Below are 24809 nucleotides of genomic sequence, written 5' to 3' on the forward strand. Positions count from 1 at the left end.
TTGTAACCAGCTACAGATTAAATGGTAATGTAGTTAGGGCTTGAACAATGGCTGCTTTATCCAACTTCAAACTTTTCTAAGACCATATAGATGTTTACTCAAAAATGGACACAAATACATCTTTCACACTACAATACAGAAATATTTCCACATTGTTAATGGCACTTGATTATTTTCCAGAACAAAACAGTGAGCAGCTCTTGAAATATTGTGAGGTTGTAGTGTTGGAGAGTATAATACGCATCAGTAACTCCATCGAGTCATGGTACACTTCACTTTCAGTTGGGTCTATAAAAGGACCATGTTGCTTTGTATGCCAATCATGAGTATATCTTAAATTGTAGAAACACGATTGCAATTTACAATTAAAAAAAACACTGAAGTCAGGTGAAGCTTTGGAAGAATACTGGGAATGTAGGATCAATCTGAAACAAGAAATTAAGAGGGCTAAATGAGGTCATGAGATATCCTTAGCGAGCAGGGTTAAGGAAAACCCCAAAGGCTTTTATTCGTATATAAGGAGCAAGAGGGTAATGATGGAATGGGTTGGCCTACTTAAGGACAAAGGAGGAAAGATATGTGTGGAATCAGAAAATGGATGAGATTCTTAATGAGTACATTGCATTGGTATTCACTGAGGAGAGAGACATGGCAGATGTTGAGGTCAGGGATAGATCTTTGATTACTCTCGGTGAAGTCAGCATAAAGAGTGAGGAAGCGTTGTGTATTCTAAAAGACATTAAGGTGGACAAGTCCCCAGGTCCGGGTGGGATCTATCCCAGGTTACTGAGGGAAGCAAGAGAAGAAATAGCTGGGGCTTTAACAGATACATTTGCAGCATCCTTGAAAACGCAGGAGGTCCCAGAGGACTGGAGAATTGCTAATGTTGTCCCCTTGTTTAAGAAGAGTAGCAGAGATAATCCAGGTAATTACTGATGTCAGTGGTAGAGAAGCTACTGGAGAAGATACTAAGGGATAGGATATATATACCAATTTGGGAGAAAATAGGCTTATCAGTGATAGATGGCATGGTTTTGTGCAGGGACTGTCATGTCTTACAAACCTAATAGAATTCTTTGAAGAGGTGACAAAGTTGATTGATGAGGGAAGGGGTGTAGGTGTCACGTACACTGACTTTATTAAGGCATTTGAAAGGTTCCCCATGGTAGGTCGATGAAAGTGAAGTCGCATGGGGTCCAGCATGTTCTAGCTAGATGGATAGAGAACCAGATGGGCACAGTAGACAGAAGGGAGCTTCTCAAAATGGAGACCTGTGACCAGTGATGTTCCAAAAGGATCCAAGCTGGGATCACTGTTATTTGTGATATACATAAAATGATTTGGAAGAAGGTGTAGGTTGCCTCATTAGCAAATTTGCAGATGACACTAAGATTGGTAGAATAGCAGATAGTGAAGAGGACTGTCAGAGAACACAGCAGAATATAGATAGATTGGAGAGTTGGACAGAGAAATGGCAGATTGAGTTCAATCCGGACAATTGCGAGGTAATGCATTTGGAAGATGCAATTCCAGAGCAAACTATACAGTAAATAGAAAAGTCCTGAGGAAAATTAGTGTACAGAGAGATCTGGGTGTTCAGGTCCATTGTTCCCTGAAGGTGGCAACGCAGGTCAGTAGAGTCGTCAAGGCAGCTTTTGGCTGCTTTCCTTCATCGGACGGGGTATTGAGTACAAGAGTTGGCAGGTCACGTTACTATCGTATAAGACTTCAGTTCGGCCACATTTGAAATACTCCCAGAGTGAAGGACTCAATTACTAGGGGTCACGAGTTCAAAGTGAGAAGGAAAAAGTTTAGGGGAGATATATGTGGATAGTTCTTTACGTACTGGGTGGTGGGTGCCTGAAATGCATTGTCAGTGGAGGTCGAAGGGGAGGGAACGATAGCGTCATTTAAAATGTATCTAGACAGATAAATGGATAGGCAGGGAATGAAGGGATACAGATCTTTAGAAAATAGGCAGCAGGTTTGGATAGAGGATCCGGATCGGCGCAGGCTTGGAGGGCTGGAGGGCCTGTTCCTGTTCTGTAATGTTCTTTGTTCTTTTTTATACTTATCTGTAAGATTTCTTGATTTGTTTTTTAAATCTACACACAAACGTAGACTGAGATGTGTATATGGGTGTCAATTCAATCAATTCACACCCCTTAGCTTCTTAATTCTAAGAAAGATCACAGTATATCGGTGTCTGATGTGACGTTACAGGCACACACAACCTTGAACTCTATCTGCAATAGGTTTGCAAATTCACTTAAATCCATGTCACCTCCCATTTTCATACTGACTCTTAATTATGGTTAAAAACCACTAAGTGATGACATACTAAACAATTCGAACTCACAATAGAAATTGTGGGTCTACCTACTGCACTTGGACTGCAGCAACTCAAGGAGACACCTCACCAGCACCTTTTCAACCCAACTAGGGCTGTAAACATTGGCCCAGCCAGCAACACCCATATCAAAAATGAATTAAGAATACAATAGCAGGCACCAGAACCTCCTTCTGAGTGAGTCAGCAAGACAGCTCATGAAAACCAGGAGGTGCTGCCATCATCCACCTAATCATAGCTTTTCAACACCCAAACCCACTGTAGTTGTAAACAGTTAGGTTGAGCCCTGATCTCTGGATATACGAACATGAATCCATACTCCCAGCCACTAGGTAATTCCTTCCTGTATCAATCATGTCATATTAAGAGCTTGTAAGCTGGATATTTCCTTTCAACATGGTACAAGACTCATACAATGATATTTTAGACATTCACGCTTATTCTATCAGATCCTCCAATAAATGGGTTGGTAAAGACAAAAGAACAAAATGTGTATTTATGGAGTGTCATTCCTATCCTCCAGGCATGCAAAGGCACTCCAATAAAAATGGTATATTTTAAAATGTATTTATGATTATAAACTAGAAGATAAATGCTTTCACAGAGTCCAGGCATACACGTTCCAGAAGCGTTTTATTTCAACCAAACACACCCTAAAAAAAAAAATCACCACATCACACAGCCACCACTTGGCTGACTCTCTTGTACATCAAGCACAGCTGAGACTCGAACCCAGATGTGCTGACCCAGAGGTAGGAATACTATCACTGTGCCACAAGAGTCGTATACTTTTGCACAGATATTTTTAATTAACCCACTCGGATGTATGATGCCATACCTCTGGTGCAACTGGGACTTGAATCCAGATCTCCCTGTTCCAAGATAAGGACACTATCACAGCACCATAAGAGCCCTATACCTTTGACTAGATACTTTCTAATTAACCTGTTAGAGATGTTTTAACACTCTGCAGTGGGCGGGACATGACCCCAGGCCTCTTTATCCATAACATTCGTTTGCCATGTTACCTTTAATTCCAAGGTACTTAGTGTCCTTTTAACAGAATTAGATACCAGCATTCACAAAATTAAGTACACAATCAGTTTAACCATTATTGTTGGTGTTGTTTCAATAATGGACATTGACCAAAATGTTGGGGGAACTCCAGTGGACATCCATTTGGAAAGGTGAATAATGCTTAGGTTTAAACATCTCATCTGAGAGAATGCATTCTCGTTAAGCAATACGTACCAGGATAATAAAATGATCTCAAGTCCTAATGTGAACTTAAAATTGTCACTTTCTGACTGTCAAGAAAGAGAGGCATAGCCAAATTTAAACATGACAAATTACAAAAATGTTTACCCTAAGGAGGGGTTAATCAATGAAGGCAAGAACTCTGCCCTCCTATAATCAAGATTCCATCACTGGCATAGATTCACCTCACAGCCTGGCTCTAAACCTTACACTTGTGCCAAAGTAAATGCTTTCACAGTGTATCTAAGATCCCTGAAGCATGAAGGGCAGCAATTTTATTTGGTAAAGTTTAAATGGCACTGGGATTTGACTATCACAGAAAACTGGTGGGAAAAGGGAATGCAATGGGGAAGCTTTATTTTAACAAAAGGCTTGATGATATGACTATAACAGAGCCAGAGTTCGAGCCCTAGAACTTGTTGCCACTTGGCAACAAGTTTAACGCTGAATACGACTTTGAAGGTCATGATACTTATTTTACCTGCTTCTATAAAACCAGTGATGATATGGTGTCATTTGCTATACAATGCCTTTTTTTTATGCTCAGTTGTAACTACCTCACTTTTAATTCAGAAAACACTGGTTCAATAGACATGATTTGGAGATGCCGCTGTTGGACTGGGGTGTACAAAGTTAAAAATCACATAATACCAGGTTATAGTCCAACAGGTTTAATTGGAAGCACACTAGCTTTCGGAGCGATGCTCCTTCATCAGGTGATAGTGACAATCACCTGAAGGACAGACGCTTCCAATTAAACCTGTTGGACTATAACCTGGTGTTGTGTGATTTTTAACTCAATAGACATGGTAAGACTTGAATCCATATTCTAGTATAGGAGTACTGGTCAAGGTGGTGTCACTTGGATGAGTGTTTAAATAAACATCCTCTGAGGTAGAAGAGAGAACAATGAAGTTTTGCTGGAATTTTGGTAACATTTATTTGATTATCTTCATAGAGCCTGCGGGAACCTGGGATTTTATTCATTAGTGTGATACCCTTTCTGCAGTCACACCGTGCTTGGATATCCTTGCTATAGTATAGCAATGTGAATGCTATATAGGACATTCCTGTAAATCTATAGATCACTTCTCACATTACATATTATAGAGGGATGAAGAGTAGGCAGTCTGAGTCAGCATTGTATATACTCTATGCCAAAAAACAATATTCCATTGAGGGTCTGTTTAGCTTAAATGACAAAGGATAATGTGTTTATTCAGAATAATGTCAACAATGGTAGTATGATTTCTGTTCCAGCAGAGGAAGACTTGAGACTGTCCATTCCCTCACCAGACTGGAAGGCAATGGTGAAATATTAATGGCAAAAGAAACTGCCAAAGAAACACTTCAAATTGAAGATAAAGACCTGTTTCCAGGCACAACACGTGTGAACAGATATTCCATTTACAAGTGATTTATTCACTAGCAGGTTAAAAATTCTAACAGCTTAAGGAAACTTCCATCGAATCACAAAAACGTATAATACAGAAATAAGCCATTTGTCCCATTGTGCAGATACCAGCCCCACAAATGAGCTGTTGTGTTTAGTTCCAAATCCTACTTAACCCGGTTATTCCTCATCTGAAAAGTACCTTACCAGCTCCCTTTAAAATAACTCAAGGAATCAGTTTTAAATTGGGCAAAATCAGTAAAAATGAGAAACAGAATAAACTGCAAGTGAATAGTTCCAGCAGATTTAATAAAGTATCTAATTTGAATAATTCTTCCCACATTAAAACAATCTCCAGGCATCTGGGCAGTACATATTTCCTTTTTATAATTCATTCACAGGATGTGGATATTGCTGGCTAGGTCAGCATTTATTCCAGGAATCAATTTGCGTGATCCTTTCAAGAAGAGCCTGACTACTCACTGAGACAAAATTTTCATGTCCTTTCGAGATTAATTTTCATTATTTGGAATCCAAAATTTCATTAATTATTCTCCAGAGGGAATACCTCTTGTCCCTCTTGTTTCTATCAAAACCTATTCTTAACTGCCTTGAGAAGGTCGTGGTGAGCAGTCTCCTTAAACTGCTGCAGTCCACGTGGTGTAGGCACACAAACAGTACTGCTAGATAGGGAGTTCTGGGATTCTGATCTAAAGATAATGAAGGAGCAACATTTTAATTCCAAGTCAGGATGTCTGGATCGTGTTGAGCTTCTTGTAGGTTGTTGGAGCTGCACCCATCCAGACAAGTGGAGAATATCCCATCACACTCCTGACTTTGTGGGAAATCATGTCTCACAAACTTGATTGAGATTTTTGAAGAAGTAACAAAGAGGATTGATGAGGCCAGAGCAGTAGATGTGATCTAAATGGACTTCAGTAAGGCGTTCGACAAGGTTCCCCATGGGAGACTGATTAGCAACGTTAGATCTCATGGAATACAGAGAGAACTAGCTATTTGTGTACAATTGGCTCAAAGGTAGAAGACAGAGGGTGGTGGTGTTTTTAAGGCTCAAGGCATGTGACCAGTGGCTGGGTCCACTATTGTTTTGTCATTTATATAAATGATTTGGATGTTAGCATAAGTATAGTTAGTAAATTTGCAGGTGACACCAAAATTGGGACCTTGATCAGATGGGCCAATAGAAGAAGTGGCAGATTGAGTTTAATTTAGATAAATGCAAGGTGCTGCATATTGGGAAAGCAAATCTTAGCAGGACTTATACACTAAATGGCAAGGTCTTAGGGAGTGTTGCTGAACAAAGAGACCTTGGAGATCTTGCAGGTTCATAGCTCCTTGAAAGTGGAGTTGCAATTAGATAGGATAGTGAAGAAGGTGTTTGGTATGCTTTCCTTTATTGGTCAGCACACTGAGTACAGGAGTTGGGAGGTCATGTTGTGGCTATACAGGACATTGGTTAGGCCACTGTTGGAATGCTGTCTGCAATTCTGGTCTCCTCCCTATCGGAAGGATGTTGTGAATCTTGAAAGGGTTCAGAAAAGATTTAGAAGGATGTTGCGAGGGTTGGAGGATTTGAGCTATAGGGAGAGGTTGAGTAGGCTGGGCTGTTTTCCCTGGAGCATCGGAGGCTGAGGGATGACCTTATAGAGGTTTATAAAATCATGCGGGGCATGGTTAGGATAAATAGACAAGGTCTTTTCCCTGGGGTTGGGGAGTCCAGAATGGGAGGGTTTAGGGTGACAGGGGAAAGATATAAAAGAGACCTTAGGGACACCTTTTTCATGTAGAGGGTGGTGCATGTGTGGATTGGGCTGCCAGAGGAAGTGACGGAGGCTGGAACAATTGCAGCATTTAAAAGGCATCTGGATGGGTATATGAATAGGAAGGGTTTGGAGGGATATGGGCTGGGTACTTGCAGGTGGGACTAGATTGGGGTGGGATATCAGGTTGACATGGACGAGTTGGACCGATGGATCTGTTTCCATGCTGTACATCTCTGTGACTCTATGCTTTGTGCCTTGCAGATGAAGACAAAGCATTGGTGAGACAGAAGATGAATTACTCTCTGTAGGATTCACAAGCCCTAATGTGTCCTTGTGGCAACAGTATTTATATGGCTAATCTAGTTAAGTTTCTTGCCAGTTGTAAGCCTAAAGATATTGATATTGGGGTGTCAGTATTGGTAATACCATTGGGGGGCAATGATGGATTTTCTTCTGTTGGAGATGGTCATTGCCCAACTTTTGTGTGGTTTGAATGTTACTGTCAATTATCAGACCAAGCCTGAATGTTAACCATGTCTTGCTGCACTTGGATGTAGATTGCTCCAGCCTCAGGAGTCATGAATGGTGGTGCTGAACACTGAGCAATCATCAGTGAACATCTTCACTCCCTCAACAAGCTCATATTACCTTTTAATTCCTTACAAGTATGCAGCTGGTGACAATCTCAGTTTCACTATATGTAAATGGATGGCACAGTAGCTAGCATTGCTGTCTCACAGGGACCCGGATTAGATTCCATCCTTGGGCAGTTGGCTGTGTGAAATTTGCACGTTCTCCCTGTGTCTATGTGGGTTTCCTCTGGGTGCTCCAATTTCCTTTCACAATCCAAAGATATGCAGGTTGGGTGGATTGGCCATGCTAAATTGCCCACAGCGTCCAGGGATGAGCAGGCTGGGTGGGTTAGCCATGAAAAATTGCAGGGATTACAGGGAATCTGGATGAGATGCTCTTTGGAGGATCAGTGGCTGAATGTTCTGCTTCCATACTGCAGGGATTCTATGATTTTAAACCATTGTATGCCATTGGTTATACACATGTCAAAATCCATGCAGGAATCTTGAAAGATAGTGGATCAGAAATTACCACAGCAGAGGTGATGAACATTCAACTCTTTCCCAGGCTGTTCTCATCGCTGTTAAGATTCTCAAGAGAGGAGAGACAGTGTTCATTTAAAATCAGACGAAGTAAATGTCATTGTTTCTTCATTTAAAGTGCTACTGTGAGAATTCACCCTCCAATGTAAATAGAGCAATTTATTTTACAGAAGTCCTAGTGCATTATAGAACTATTTCTACCTGAAGCAGCTCCTGAGCAAATGCATTAATCACTCAAGCACAAATAGGCATGTCCTGAATTAGATTTTGGAGTTGGTGACTGAACAGTCTAAAAAGACTGTACTCTTTTTCACCATAATACCTGCTTTGTAATTGGCATTAATATATAGTTTCTTCAATACTCTTGTTACTGGACTATGCAATAAAAGCAATAGAGAATTTTCAAAAAATTACAACGGAAAAGCCATGGACCAGAACAAACAAACTGACTGATGTGGTTTAAAACCATACAGACAACTAAGGTTTCAAGCACAATCGCAGGCCTTTGTCAATTGGACTGGGTCAGTCTTTACATTGCTATAATTAGGCATGCCACAGTAAAGTAAGGCACTGTTCCTTCTTCTGGCTATTGTCCAAAGACCAATGCAGAATCCTGCTTTCGGGATGTGGGCAATTCTGGCAAGGCCCCACTTCTTGTTAGACTTTAATAGCCTTGAAAATATGGTGGTTTGCCTATTCTTTGAACAGCTAAGTAGTACATGTGCTGACATCGGATGGAATATGTTCACATCTTAGTTTTTGTTTTGAATGTCATTGGAGTTTCACATTCTAAGTGAATGGCGGCTGTTTAAATCAAACTCACTGGAACTTGTCGATGTTGTAAGAAAGAGATAATTTATTTGTTACTAAATATCCAATCGTTGGTTTGTGCTCTCAGTCATGGTATTAATATACAATTTGTATTGATATTAAAGGCCTGTTTTGATGCTGTTGATCAACAATGTTCCTGTTTATATTGATGGTTGGAGTTGCAGCAATGGTGGTGCCTTTGAAAGTTGGGGGCAATGATTTGGGTTCTCTAGTTTAAGGTACAACTGGATCAAGTGAAGGAAAAAATGAGATTCAGCTGCAACATCTCAAACACCAAAGATTCCATACTGTAAACCATGTCCAAAAGTGTCTTCTAAACTTTTGTTATGGAGAACTGGGGGTATGGGAAGGAATCCAGGCTGAGCCAGAAATTGATACGGACAGATGGCAAAGCTAGCAAGATATAAACCAGCCTTACTTACAGTGACAGTTCACTGTGCAGTTGTTACCATTACCACCAAACCCGAGTTTCCATATCCCATCATATCCCCATTCAACCCCATATCCTCTTATATGCCACTCCCCCCTGCATTCTTCATGCTTTTGCAATACCCAATATACATACACAGCCAATGAGCTATTACCAGGTCTTTGAAATAAAGCTGAAATTGGCAATATAAATGGAGACATTAAAAATATCATTTGAAATCTGAGTTTAAAACCTCTCAAAAACTGTCCATCAACCACAGCCATTCACACAATCAATAACAGAAATTTTCATTCACTTCATACCTTTTAAGCTTGTGGCAATAATAAAAAAGCCACTGAAAAACCACAAAGAAAGATCAACTTATTGCAATGTAACACAGCTGTCAATCAAATAACACTTGCAATCCCCTCTGCAGTTTTGTCAATACGTTCTGTGCTGAACTTGGAGTTCAGCAAAGCATTTAGGATATCTGGAAAAACAGATACATGGCCATCTGTTCAGCCTGCATTTGTTGACACAGTTGCCAGAGTCTCTCTATAAATACCGTGCTGAGCTTCTAGAACGATCAATGTACTCACCTCTTGGGTGGCGGTGTGTAATTAAATCACAACCAAGCAAGTAGGGCAGGGGTGTGTGTAAACTGCACATCTGTAATGCTATCCAATGCTAGCAAAGACTACCACAAATGGGAGTGGGGCAGGAATCCCAGAATTGGATCCTGCTTAACATTGTTTACAGTCCACTCACCCCAGTTTTGATATAGACAGAGTTTGGGAAAATCTGGGTTCATATCTACTGAGTTCAACGATCAAGGTTCCCACATAGAATAATATAGGTGAGGCACCAGAAGGCTTTTGATACCTTAAACACTATCATATTACAAAAGTCAGCATTTTAGAAAAATACTGAACTCACTCAAAAGGTGGAGGATCTAATAAAGCTTGTTGGGTTCACTCACTGCAGGGAGATGCAGTCATTTTAATTTGTACGCTGGACTCCTTGACAATATAGCATTCTCTTGGGAATGAATAAAAGTTTACCCAAAGTTTGCAACCTTCATGATAGATTTGTAATCAGCTGCATTTTAGTTGATGACTACAATCGTTGAAAGCTACTAACTTTAGTGACTGATAGAGAACAGTCCTGGGAAAGGAACCTCTTCCTTTTTAATTTTTGTTAAACAGTGCACCTAGAAGTCCACAACTGCTAAAGTTGTAAACAGACAATGTCCAATTTTGTTGGTCTTTAATTGGAGACTCCATGCCAATTTGTAAGATTTATGCGAAAGTTGCTTTCCAATAAAACTTCATGGGATGGGCTGGATTTTCACGATAATCCAATACATGCTTGAGTTAACCATTGTGAGATTACCAAAACATTAACAAATTTCTCAAAGCCACCTACTTCTCCAATGCCTTCCAAATGTCTGCAGCTGACTGTGTCCAGGTGTTGGTCAGGTCAGTGTTCTGTTCTACAGGAGAATTTTAACCAAAAGTACCATGAACCATTGACCTTTTTCTGAAACCACCACAACTCTCAGGCAGCAGAACCTGATCAGCAATAGTTGCACTAAATGGTTCAGAACAACTTGGGCAAAGATTTCTTTGACAATGGAGAGGAATGAGATCCCCCTTAGTTTGTTCTAAATTTAGCAAGTTTATCTCTGCTTGTCAGATGAACAATGTAAGCATCTTTATATTCTTGTGGAATGTTTCTTTGCTTCTACATAGACTGAAAGACTTCAGTGATGCTCTTGACCCAGTTGGGGTGGCAACAGCTCCTGGAGCTTTGATGATAAGGGTTTGACAACATTCCTCGTGTCTAACAGTGTGGGAGGATCATCAAAGTATAGGTATGTGCTAGCCTAACCCTCTTCAACATATTTATCACCATCATGTTGTTTGATGCCACGCATGATGGCCGCCTAACATCAAAACAGCAGATATTAGCTGCATGGGAAGCTGCTCCACCTTAGCCAACCCAAGGTAAAGAGCAGGAACTAACAGCACACCTCATGACTGCGTATGACGGATAGGCTCAGAGCTGAGTATGCCATGTCGCAGGGACTTATTCTCCAAAGCATGCAACAACTTGGCTGACAATCAATGCAAAGAAAACAGTAGTAATGTTCCTGCCTACTCCAGGAAAGCCCAATCTAGAGTAAAAGTTTCAGCCCATGCCCAGAAGCGGTCAGTAATGACAATCTCACTCAGCCTGGTAGCACATGCAATTGGCAGTTTTGGAAATCACTGCTGCATACAGACCTTAGAGCTCTGGACATTAAATATGCAAAATAGAGGGAGCATTGCATACAAACTAGTATCAGAAGTAGACTATTTTGTCCCTTGAGCCTGGTTCGCCATTCAAGAAGATTACAGCTAATTTGTTTGTGATTCAAATTCCACCTTGCATCCATCTCAATAACTCTGGAGTCCCCTGTCTGTCAAGATTCTTTCCAGTTCTATTTTAAAATATTCAATGACACTCTTTCATTGCCTTGTGTGTGTTTCTATGGGCCAAATTTTACATTATTTTGGCTAAGTGCATGTTGCTTTGAATGTACCATATCTTACCAAACTCACCTTAATAACTTCCTATATTCTCCCTATCCAATTCCAAACCCATTCTGGGAACAACATTCTATGGCTGGGATATCTCAGAACTGACTGGCATCCCTAGCGCATATGCCATCTTTAAAAGATTGCTGTGCACCTAAACAAACACTGTCAGCCTGTAGCTGCCCTGCCAATTCCTGGCATTTACCTCAGTATGCAACCAAGGAAAAGCCAGTGCCCTGCTTTATGGGCAGAATCCTGGAAATCCTGCTGGATGGGATGGTGCATAGCTGAATATCCTCTTCTGCAAGACCAACAGAAGAGGCCTCAGCACTGGATCATGCCAGCATGGGCCAAGGGTGCCACCCAGCTCAGTGACAGCCAACAGGAGGAAAGCCCAACAGTATGAGAATAAGGTCAATATCCTTCTATATTCTGCTAGAAAAAGAACCTACACCTTATTGCCAATACCTCACCATTTACCCACCAAATCTCAAGCTATATCACTCACTCAATTCACAACCTACCCAACCCCTGACAGCTTGGAGTTTGCATGCTCAATGTGCTGCTTACTTACTTGCTTTGGACACCTCCCCATCTGCATAAACAATAATAGCCATGCCACCCACTTGCATCTCTGTTAATACTTTTCACTCTCTCTCTCTCTCTCTCTTCCCCAACCCCACCTCAATCAGGAAGAAACCCATCCATCAAAGGGCAGAAATTGCCAAGAAAGTTGGTGGCTGCCCAACGTTCTGTTCCTCACTCCTTATGTGGAAAGTATCTTGTCTCCGATCACCCTGAGTGGCTAACTGATCATGTCCAAGCTCCTGGAATAATACTGGACACTGCTCTTGATGCATTGTGCAGGGGTCCTCCAACTGAAGGTTATCCCCTTTGACTTGACTTAGGATTCCTGACAATGACAAGCTTCATGGTTTTTGTCAGTATGAAACGCCAAAGCAAATAATCAGTACTGAGAGCCTGGTATCTCTGGTTAAAGGATGTAAGGTGCAACAAGGCAAGGCAGGGATGCTGTGAGGATCCAGGTGGTCTCACAGTCTGTGAGCACTAGAAAAGCAAGTGAAGAGCTGGAGAACTGGCTAGGTCCAGTCCATGAGCTGATGCTTGTCCCTGAGTGCACAGTGTCCTTGCAGCAGCATTATAGTGACAGTTGCCAGTGCAGCCTTGAAGTACAGATGCATAACGTAATGGGACCAAACATGCCATGAAGGTCCCTTAGATGATGACCCAGGTCAGATGCCAATGTCTGTGGTTGTGGAGTGCATGTGGCAGGTGTCCAAGGGATGTACCCTGAGGCACTGCCTTCTGTGGTAGAAAATTACAATACCCCTGCTCTGTGTCTAACTTTGGGACAAGTGTCGAGTTGAAGTTGCCAGACATCTACTCTGACTTCCATGGAGAGAACTCTCCACATCAAACCTGTTCAGTGGTTGGTAGCACAGGAGACTCAACATTAAAGTGGTGATTGCAAGGTTTGTAGCTCAGGTTGAGGTTTAGGGTGTAGGTTTGCTCGCTGAGCTGTAGATTTGATATCCAAACCTTTCATTACCTGGCTAGGTAACATAATCAGTGGCGACCTCCAAGTGAAGCGAAGCTGTTGTCTCCTGCTTTCTATTTATATCTTACAACCCGACGGGACCTACACCCCACGATTCTACGGACTACCAAAAGTCCATAAACCAGGAGCCACCCTCAGACCCATAGTCTCACTACCTGGAACACCAATTTAAAAACTGGCCAAAGAACTACACGCAAGACTGAAATACCTAGTAGAAGAGTCACAGCACTCCATCCACTCCACCCAGGAATTCCTAAAAATCATCAAAAACACCAAAATAGAGGAAGACGAAGCAATGATCTCATTCGACGTAACTGCACTATTCATCTCCAACAACATCGACCTGGCAAAGGAAACACTTACCACACTTTTAGAAGAGACCATCACACACACACACCAACCACCGTCAATCACATTACCAACGAAAACATCATGAAGCTAGTGGACCTGTGCCTCACCACCCACTTCACTTTCAGCAACATAGTCTACAAACAAACCAACAGCATACCCATGGGATCTCCGCTATCAGGATTCATAACAGAAGCGGTAACACAAAGACTAGGACAAACAGCCCTACCAACCATCAAACCAAAAATCTGGGTCCACTACGTAGATGACACCTTTGTCATTCACAAAATGAAACAAGATAGAAGAGACATTTAACTTCATCAACAACACCCTCACAGGCATAAAGTTCACCAAGGAGGAAGAAACCGACAACAAACTCACATTCCTGGACGTCACAGTCGAAAGAAAGGACAACGGAGACCTACAAACCTGCGTATAAAGAAAACCGACAAACACTGACCAAATACTTAACCACACCAGTAACCATCCCAACACACACAAATGAAGCTGTATCAGAACACTATTCCAACGAGCCACCACACACTGCAGCACAGGCGAACTTCGGAAAACAGAGGAGAACCACCTATACAACGTATTCAAGAAGAACGGATACTCAAAAAAATACAGTCTGCAGATTCCTCAAGAACAAACCACGACAAGCAGACCAAACACAGCCAGAAACCCTAACCACCTTACCATACATCATAGAAGTTTCAGAAATGACAGCCAGACTACTAAGACCCCTCGGAATCCTAGTAGCACACAAACCCACCAACACTCTCAAACAAAAACTAACAAACTTAAAAGACCCAGTACAACCCATGGACAAAACCAACGTCATCTACAAAATTCCATGCAAGGACTGCCACAAACAAACAGGAAGAAAGTTAGCCACCAGGATACACGAACACCAGCTAGCCACAAAAAGACACGACCCTCTCTCCCTCGTAGCCCTACACACGGATGAAAAAAACCCATCATTTCGACTGGGACAACACATCAATCCTGGGACAGGCTAAGCAAAGACATGCCAGAGAATTCCTAGAGGCCTGGCACTCCAACCACAATGCCATAAACAAACGCATAGATCTAGATGCCATCTATCAACCCCTCTGAATACGAACAGGAAATGACATCACCACAAACCCCAGGAATCCCATCTAGGAGAAAGATATAAATAGAAAGCAGGAGACGATAGCTTCGCTTCACTTGACGATAGCTTCGCTTCACTTGGAGGTCGCCACTGATGATGTTACCTAGCCAGGTAATGAAATGTCTGGATATCAAGCCTACAGCTCAGCGAGCAAACCTACACCCTAAATTAACGTGGTGAATAGTGGTATTTAACAAGCTAGAATGTCTCTAATTTGGCAATATTGGCTTAGTGGTATTAACACTAGACAATAAATCCAGAAACTCAGCTAATGCTGTGAGGACCCAGGTTCAAATCTCACCACAGCAGATGTTAAAATTTGAATTAAATAAAAAAAACAAATCTGGAATTCAGAGTCTAATGGTGACCATGGAGCCATTGTCTATCGTTGGGAAAAATCCATCCGGTTCACCAATGTCCTTCAGGGAAGGAACTCTGCCATCCTCACCTGGTCTGGCCTCCATGTGATTCTAGAGACAAGCTGGAGGCAGCCATTTTGTCCTTCAAGCCTGCTCTGCTATTCAATAAAATCTTGACTTATGCTTTCCTTCAATGCCACATGTCCCTTGTTGCCTTTAAAATCTAAAAAATTATTTTCCTCTTTTAGAACATGTTCAGTGACTTGGCCTCCACTGCCTTCTGTGGTAGAAAATTCCAATACCCTTTAAATGAAGAGATCTTTCCTCACTTCAGTCTTAAATAGTCAACCTTTATCCTGAGACTGCTCCCCTAGTTCTATACTCTCCACCAGGAAAGACAACCTCCCTGAATCTTCTCTGTCCAGCCCTGTTAGAATTTTCTGTTTCAATTTTATATGTTTCAATCAAATCCCTCCCATCTTTCTAGTGAACAGCCACATTCAAACCAATCTCTCCTCATAGGACAGCCCTGTCATCCCCAGTATCAGCTTAGTCAACCTCTGCTTCACTCAATGCCGTGTATATCCTTTCTTAGGTAGGTAAGCTAAAACTATAAGCAATACTCCAGGTGTGGTCTTACTGAAGTCTTATGTAACTATTGCAAGACATCCTTACGTCTGAACTCAAAACCTCTTGGAATCAAAACCAATACACTTTTTTACTTTTCTGACTGCTTGCTGCACCTGCCTGTTTATTTTCACTGACTGATGCAGAAGGACACCCAGATCCCTTTGTATATTAACATTTGCCAATCTATCACCATTTAAATACTTCAGTGGCTTTTTTGTTCTCACACCAAAATGCATAACTTCACATTTAGCCACATCGTACTGCATCTGATAACTGTGTGCCCACTGACACAGCTTGTGCAAATTACCTTGAAGCCTCCTCACATCTTGCTCACAACTCTCAATCTTGCCCAGTTTTGTGTCAACAGAAAACCTGGAAATACTGCACTTGGTTCCCTCAGCTAAGTCACATATATAAAATATAGGGAATAATTGGGATCCAAGCTCCGATTCTTCCAATACCCCACAAGTCACTGCCTACCATTCACTTATTAGTGGACAGGAAACAATCTTCAATCCACACTGATAACTTGCCTCCTCCCCCATATGCTTTAACTTTGCCCATTAAGCTTTTATGAGGGATCCTATCAAATGCCTTCTGAAAATCCAAATACACCTTTTCCACAGTTTCCCCCTTATCTATTCTATGAATTTGACATCCTTAAAAAGTAGACTTCTGAAGCATAATTTGCCTTTCATTAGGAGAAAGTTAGGACTGCAGATGCTGGAGATCAGACAGGTTTAGAGTGAGAGGGGAAAGATTTCAGGCAGCTGAAAGATGTGTTGCTGGAAAAGCGCAGCAGGTCAGGCAGCATCCAAGGAGCAGGAGAATCGACGTTTCGGGCATAAGCCCTTCTTCAGGAATGAGGAGGGTGTGCCAAGCAGGCTAAGATAAAAGGTAGGAAGGAGGGACTTTGGGGAGGAGCGTTGGGAATGCGATAGGTGGAAGGAGGTTAAGGTGAGGGTGATAGACCGGAGAGGGGGTGGGGGCGGAGAGGTCGGGAAGAAGATTGCACGTCAAGAAGGCGGTGCTGAGTCCAAGGGCTGGGACTGAGATAAGGTGGGAGGAGGGGAAATGAGGAAGCTGGAGAAATCTGCATTCATCCGTTATGGTTGGAGGGTTCCTCCTCATTCCTGAAGAAGGGCTTATGCCCGAAACGTCGATTCTCCTGCTCCTTGGATGCTGCCTGACCTGCTGCGCTTTCCAGCAACACATTTTTCAGCTTTGCCTTTCATTAATCCATTTGGCTTTGTCCAATCCTACAAATGTTTTCCCATTGTTATCACATCTTGTATAACAGACTAACATTTTCTGCACGACTGATGTTAGGCTAACTGGTCTGTAATTCCCAGCTTTTCTCTCCTCTTTGTTTCCACACATACATCCTGTAATCAGACTGTTCCTGTCAGTGATGATAATGTATTATCCCCTACACCAGGAGTGTTTGTCTTCTACAATGTCCTCGGATATGCAACCTTATCAAATACCTTCCTGAAATCCAAATGTATTTTGTCCAGAAGTTTTTCTTTGTCCATAGTGCATGTTATTCTGCCAAATTGAGTAATAGAGATATACAGCACGGAAACAGACCCTTCGGTCTAACTCGTCCATGCTGACCAGATATCCAAAATAAATCTAGTCTCATTTGCCAGCACTTGGACCATATCCCACTAAACTCTTCCTATTCATATGCCCATCCAGAACCCTTTTAAATGTTGTAATTGTATCAGCTTCCACCACTTCTTCTGGCAGCTCATTCCATACATGCACCACCCTTTGCATGAAAAGATTGCCCCTTAGATCCCTTTTAAATCTTTCCCCTCTCACTCTAAACCTATGCCCTCTCACTCTGGACTCCTCCACCCCAGGGAAAAGACCTGTCTATTTACCCTATCCATGCCCCTCATGATTTTATAAACCTCTATAAGGTCACCTCTCAGTTTCTAACACTCCAGGGATAACAGCCCCAGCCTATTCAGCCTCAGCCTAAAGCTCAAATCCTCCAACCCTGGCAACATTCTTGTAAATCTTTTCTGAACCCTTTCAAGTTTCACAACATCCTTCCATTAGGAAGGAGACCAGAATTGCAGACAATATTCTAAATGTGGCCTAACCAATGTCCTGTACAGCCGCAACATGACCTCCCAATTCCTATACTCAATGTGCTGACCAATAAAGGAAAGCATACCAAATGACTTCTTCACTATCCTATCTACCTGCGACTCCATTTTCAAGGAGCTATGAACCTGCACTCCAAGGTCTCTTTGTTCAACAACACTCCCCAGGACCTTGCCATTAAGTGTATAAGTCCTGCCCTGATTTGCCTTTACAAAATGCAGCACCTCACATTTATCTAAATTAAAAAGCATCTGCCACTCCTCGGTCCATTGGCCCATTTGATCAAGATCTCATTGTACTCTGAGATCACTTTCTTCGCTGTCTACTACACCTCCAATTTTGGCGTCATCTGCAAATGTACTAACTATACCTCCTATCTTCACATCTAAATCATTTATATAAATGATGAAAAACAGTGGACCTAGCACCAATACTTGTCACACTCCACTGGTCACAGGCCTTCAGTCTGAAAAACAACTCTCCACCACTACCACCATCACCATCTGTCTTCTGGCATTGAACCAGTTCTGTATCCAAATGGCTAGTAATACCAATAAATTGTTAAACATGATTACCCTTTGATATAGCCATTCTGACCCTTCTGATTATTTGAGTTTCTCCATCACAGATATAATCTCATTAAGAATGAATTCTAACACCTTTCCCATGATAGATGTCGAACATAATTTCCTGGCTCCTTTCCTTCTTGAACAGAGGGTTTATTGTTGTTACTTTCCAGTCCATTGGAAACATCTCCCCTTCCTACCTTCTCTGACCCCAGTTTCCCACATTATTATTCTCCTCACTCATCTTTTCTGTACTCCTTGTTATCGGGCACTCTCCTAAGCTGTCTACATTGATGAAGGGGCATGTGCAAGGACTGCCAAACCGAGTGGAGCTGCTGGAAAATGCTGAACATCAGAATGGTACTGAAGAGGAGAAAGGCTGTCTATATGATGATCTGATACAAGAGCAGTCAGCGTAGCAAGTTTGCTCTACTATTCAGAGATCATGGCTGATCTGATAACTCCCGACTCAACTCTCCTGCTTTTATTCTATAACCCATAATTCCCTTACTGATTAAAAAAACTTGTCTATCTCAGCCTTCAATATACTTAATGACCCAGCCTTGATAGGCTTTTGCAGTAAAGAATTCCACATATTCATTAGCCTCAGAGACAAAACATCTCATCTTTGTATTAAATATGTGACCCCTTGTTCTGAGATTATGCTCTCTCATCCTAGACTCTCAAGAGGACACATAGACCCTGTCAAGTCTAAGGATTTCATACATTTTAATAAGAGCGCCTGTCGTTCTTTAAAATTCCAATGAGTATAGACTCAATCTTCACAATCTCTCCTCCTAAGACAGACCTTTAATACTGGATAGTAGCCTAGTAAACGTTCTCTGGACTGCCTCCTATACCAGTATATCTTTCCTTAGATAAGGGGCCCAAATCTGTTCACAGTATTCCAGCTGTGGACTGACGAGTGCTTCATATAGTTTTAGCAAAGCCTGCCTACATTTACACTTCGCTCCTTTTGAATTAAAGGCCAGCATTCAACTGGCTTCCTTATTACCTGCTGAACCTGGATGCTAGCTTTCTGTGATTTGTGGATGAAGGACTTTCAAATGCACTGTTCTGTAGCTTTCTGCAGTCTTTCTCCATTTAAATAATATTCTCCTCCTCTCTTCTTCCTGCTAAAATGTTTAACTTCTCATTTTCCCACATTAAATTTCATCTGCCAACATCTTTCCCACTTGGAGCAGCACGTTGGCGCAGTGGTTAGCACTGCTGCCTTACAGCGCCAGAAACCTGGGTTCAATTCCACCCTCAGACGACTGGCCACCTTCTCCCAGTGTCTGCGTGGGTTTCCTCCAGGTGCTCTGGTTTCCTCCCACAGTCCAAACAGATGCATGTTAGGTGGATTGGTCATGTTAAACTGTCCAGAGGCATATAGCTTAAGCAGATTAGCCATGGGAAATGCAGGGTTACGTGGATAGGGTTGGAGGTGGGTCTGGGTGGGATGTGGACTCAATGGGTCAAATGGCCTGCTTCCACACTGCAGAGATTCTATGATTCTGGGTGTTTTTTCCTTTATTGAGTTTAAATAACCAAGACCTGCAATTATGTGGAAACACGTGGGTTCTCAAGATATGCCATGTTAACAAAACAAGCTCCAACGTGACTTTTCATTAACTTGAAAGAAAACACAATTCTGCCATCTCCACAATCCTTCAAACCCAAGTCCACAATAATTACTAAATATGAAACCATTACAACAATTTCTAGCCCTCACTTGTTTCACCTACAGGCTCCGGAGTCATAGAAATGTGTGCAGTTTACTTCTTAATGTGGCAATGCTAAATTGCCCATTGTGCCCAGGGGTGAGTAGGTTAGATGGGTAAGCCATGGTAAATGCAGGGTTACAGGGACAGGGTTATGATCTAGGTGGGTTGTTCTTTGGATGGTTGGAGTGGACTCAATGGGCTGAATGGCTTGCTTCCACACTGTAAAGATTCTATGATTGTTTAACATGCCTCTATCCTTCTGCAGACTTGTTATGTCCTCACCACTTGCCTTCCCACCAATTTTAATGTCAATTCTACCACACTGAAGTCTATAGAGCAATGGTCCTTCTTTCTCTGTTCTATACATGAGAGACTTGGACCATGTTTCTGTGTCATCCCAAGAAGTGTATCTACTTTCACTTGAGTTATCAATGGAAGTTGCTGAAGATCAGATGAAAAGGCAAAATACCCGACACGGAGCCATACATCCAAGCTGGAATGGCAAGAACACACACTATAGTGAGATTGTCACAACTAAACTGGTCTTGTCATGTAACTTAGAATGCCTGACACTCTCCTACCAAAGCAAATCTTCTACAGTGACCTTGGTTCGAGAGTGCATTCTCATGGTAGCTAAACAAAGAGCTACAAAGACACCTCTGAATAATTTGCTGAGTAGTTTTGATATTGACTTAGCATTCTCAGAAAAGGTCAACCAGGATCATTGCACCTGGCATAACCATATAAAAATAAAGTTGATGGGCTTTCTGTGAAAGCAAATTGTAAGAAGAGTAAATCTCAAGTAACAACTCGCCCAAAAGGTACCCATTTGCACCATCCTAATGTGGAGGAACAGTCCGTTCCAGGGGTTGTTACGTTGGGTTTTTCCAAATTATTAGTAATATTCAATACTGCCTTAAAACATAAAGTTAGGAGCAAGATTAGGCTATTCAACTCAGCGAGCCTGCTCTGCCATTCATTATGATCATGGCTGATCACCAAGCTCAATACCTTAACCTTGCCCGTGTCCCTGCACTCACCCACCCCCCTCCCCCCGCCATATTCCTTGATCCCATTAGCCACAAGAGCTATCTGCCTCCTTCTTGAAAACATTCATTGTTTTGGCCTCATCTATTTTCCATGGTAGTGAGTTCCACACACTCACCACTCTGTGTGATGAAATATCTCCACATCACAGTCCTAAATGTTCCACCGTGTATCTTTAGACTGAGACTTTCAGCTCTGCACATTCCCTGCCATCGGGAACATCCTTCCTGCATCTAACCTGTCCAGTCCTGTTAGAATTGTATAGATTTCTATGAGTCTCCCCCCTCACCGTTCATTCTTCTGAACTCCAGGTGAATACAATCCTAACTGACTCAACTGCTTCTCAAACATTAGTCCTACCATTCCATGAATCAATCTGATAAACATTTGCTCTCCAGAAACAGAGTGGGGCTTGATTAAATGTTTTCAGTAGGTCGCTCAGAACAGTTTGAATTGAAAACTTTAGATTGTGGGATAGAGTTAGTCAGGGAAGAAAGTTGCCAAGTTTGGGCTATGTGCCAGTAAGATACTTAGGAGCGATGAGAGAATCCCCACCCCAAAAAGGCACCACTTTTAGGAATTGGGAGAAATTCAGGGTGCCAGGAGATACACTTAAATGTTGGAGCACGGCTTCAGGAAAAGCCCAAGGAACACTGGGAACTCGGAGGAAACCAATAATAATTTAGTGCAGCTGAGAACAACGGTGAAGGTATCCCAGACACAGCACGTTTGGAGAAACTAGGGGGCAGTATCAGCTTGGTGAAGCCAGCTGTCTGTCAATGGACAAACTGAAATTATGATTGGAAGTAGGTACTGGAATTCTGTTCCTAGAATTCAGGGGAGCTCAGTTCCATCAGGAGAGTGCATTGCTGGAACATGGTTGAGGCAGTTCAGAGCAGCTTTTGAAGTGGATCCAAAACTAGGTCTTTAAAGGAGAAGAAACTGAAATCCTTTGTTAAAGCTTGAAGAGATGTAGAACTTGGGGGCTGCTGAGAAATCTATGGGATCTGTCTGGACCATAAATGTTATTTGTTGTGCCCTGTGGCATCTTCAACCACAGTATTTCTTCATATAAATTCTAATAAGATGCAAGAATACAAAGAATACATATAGTGGATTGTAGTACTGTTCTAGTCTTACGTCGTAAAGTTTGTTGTTGTTTGTTCAAACCTATGGAACCTTACTGTTTTATTCTCATAATAAATAACTGGAATCAAACATTTTGTTTACTTCTAAATAAAAAGTTACATTTCCCTGGCCAGATCATAACATCAATTTGGCAGTCTGGATTGGATCACAACACTAGCCTATTGGCAGTAGAGCCTCCTATGCCCCTTAACACCTATGAATAACAACACTGTCATCTTCACCTTGAAAGATGAACTAAAACTTGCAATCAATGAACAGTTCTGCCCTTTCTTTTTCAGATGTTGATGGTGTGTATTAAGAGCAAAACCTGTTTTGATTTCAAATTTTGAGACTTTTTTCTTCTTCAGTGTGAGAACGAGATTAAAAACTCTCTGCCTGCACAGACATTAAACAGTATACAGTGAGGGAAATGATCTCAACCTCCTAAAATTTAGCCTACTGTAATGATTCAAAACATCTCCAACATTTGGTTTTAATTTATCTGATTCCACAACCATTTTAACATGTAAACATTGCGTAAATACTGAGTTGGAGTAATTGCTGCAAGATGCATAAAGCACCAATTTTCTTCACTCCTGCATTTAGGCTGTTGATATTTTAAGGTCTTTTGCTTAAGAATCATATGCTACATATTAAACGCTAATATAAAGAAGATAACTATTCTCCAGTCACTACAAGAAGCCTTCATTAGCATTCCAGAGTCACAACTCTAATTGTTAATTTTCACTAAGCACCTAATGACCCTGCACTGTCTATAACAGCTATTGGGCACCCTGCTGTTGCTGATGGCTGGCTTTTTGACTTCTTAGCTTCAAAACACTTACTGACAGGGGTTTTAGCAGTAGTTATCAACATTTTATTTTAAATAGAAGCTTCTCAATTGAATTTGCCAGTTTGCACGACTTTTGCTATCGGCAACTTTGAGGAAGATAACTTCATATTTTATGCCACTAATCCTCAACAGTTCAGGTTTCTAGTGAATACTGTAAACCACAGCAAAATGATTTAAATTTGATTTTCAATGAAAATAATGTTCTCCAACATCAATATAAAGTGAAATAAAATTTAGTTGAAACTTGTCCAATATTCAATCAATATAAATACTATACATTTCTAATCTATTTTCAGTGCAAATAGGACAGGAAAAGGTTGCTTATACAGGCTTTCACCCATCTCTGAAATCCCAATCCCTTTCTTCTTTCAAAAATAATCAGCCCATAAACATAATTATTTAACATAATAATAATTCAAAATACAATAAAAAGAGTCATAAACAATCCTGCTCACTTGGGCCATTATTAACTGAATCAGTAAAAAAGTAAAAGCTGATGCCAAAAATAATGACTAGGGAATTCAAAACTTTGGTACTTTGCAATAAGTCGTTGGGGGTGAAAGTGATTATAATCAGTTGCAATAATCTGTCTCAAAGTGAACAGCAGCCTGGTTGACACTGCACTTCATCTTAAATTGACTGAGTTGGATTTGGAAAATACATTAAGATGTCTGACTGTACACCCATTTTGTTTTTCATTGATGTCAAGCTGTGCTCCTGGCAATGCCACTTTAACCGTTTTCAACACTTTTGATTTGTTGCGACTACACAGAATCATCACCACAAATGCTTTGGCGAGACTGGGCTTCCTTCCATACCTCATAAACTGAATGTCTACAATGATACACTGGCTCAACTAGCATGGCAAGACTTATTGTGCAGTTTTGAGCATGTGGAATAGCCAACAAGAAGAAAGTGACTACACGTCAGAGGATCACACTCCAATGTATTGAGAAGTCAAAACAGGAAAAGCAAAATGCAGGCCTGAATCTCTCGTCTCCTGAATGGAGGCCTGCTTACTATCTGCAGCAGCCACTGCTCTGACACAAAGAGAAAGCCCCAGCCTAGGTTTTAAACTCATACTGTTGCACATTCTTATGTCATTGGCCTTGGTTGTGGTGGTCAGCAACCTCATTCTGAAGAAAGGCAACTGACAGGAAGACAAGAATCCAGTAAATTCAGGTAATGTCCTAGTTTTGAATCCTTCGCTCATACTCCCACTGTGTTTCTGATTGAAGTTTGTCAAAAGAAGAGTGATTTATTATGTGGGTGTTTTCCCACATACCCAGGAACAGCCTCACACTTAAATTTGATTTCTCTAACAAGAATTGGAAGTAACGGGAGATTCTACCTCACTGGAATCCTCCTGCTGGTTGATAATTGCAAGCGCATCTTCAGCAGCTTGCCTTTTTGCATCTGCCACAGTGCGCTCCATTTTGGCTCTCTCTGTAGCAATCATGTCATGGGCCTTCCTCTCGGCTTCAGACACAGCTTTCTGCAACTCAGACATTGCCTGGCGCTTCACTTCATTCACAGCCTCTTCTGTAAAAAAAAACACAAAATGCCTAATAAGTTCACACATT

At 41.5% G+C, this 24809-nt stretch overlaps 1 protein-coding gene across 1 annotated transcript in view; it reads right to left on the reverse strand.

Moving 5' to 3' along the window:
* runx1t1 (RUNX1 partner transcriptional co-repressor 1) overlaps window positions 1-24809 on the reverse strand; it is a 109777-nt gene that overhangs the window by 4149 nt on the left and 80819 nt on the right. Inside the window, exon 10 of the mRNA XM_087986527.1 lies at window positions 24578-24768. Within this exon, the coding sequence (XP_087842653.1) occupies window positions 24578-24768 (191 nt within the window). The remainder of the gene's footprint in view (window positions 1-24577; window positions 24769-24809) is intronic.

The sequence above is a fragment of the Chiloscyllium plagiosum genome, unplaced genomic scaffold (assembly GCF_037043375.1).
Source record: "Chiloscyllium plagiosum isolate Xiang-an unplaced genomic scaffold, Cpla_swu_hap1 HiC_scaffold_4, whole genome shotgun sequence".
In the NCBI taxonomy this organism is placed as follows: Eukaryota; Metazoa; Chordata; class Chondrichthyes; order Orectolobiformes; family Hemiscylliidae; genus Chiloscyllium; species Chiloscyllium plagiosum.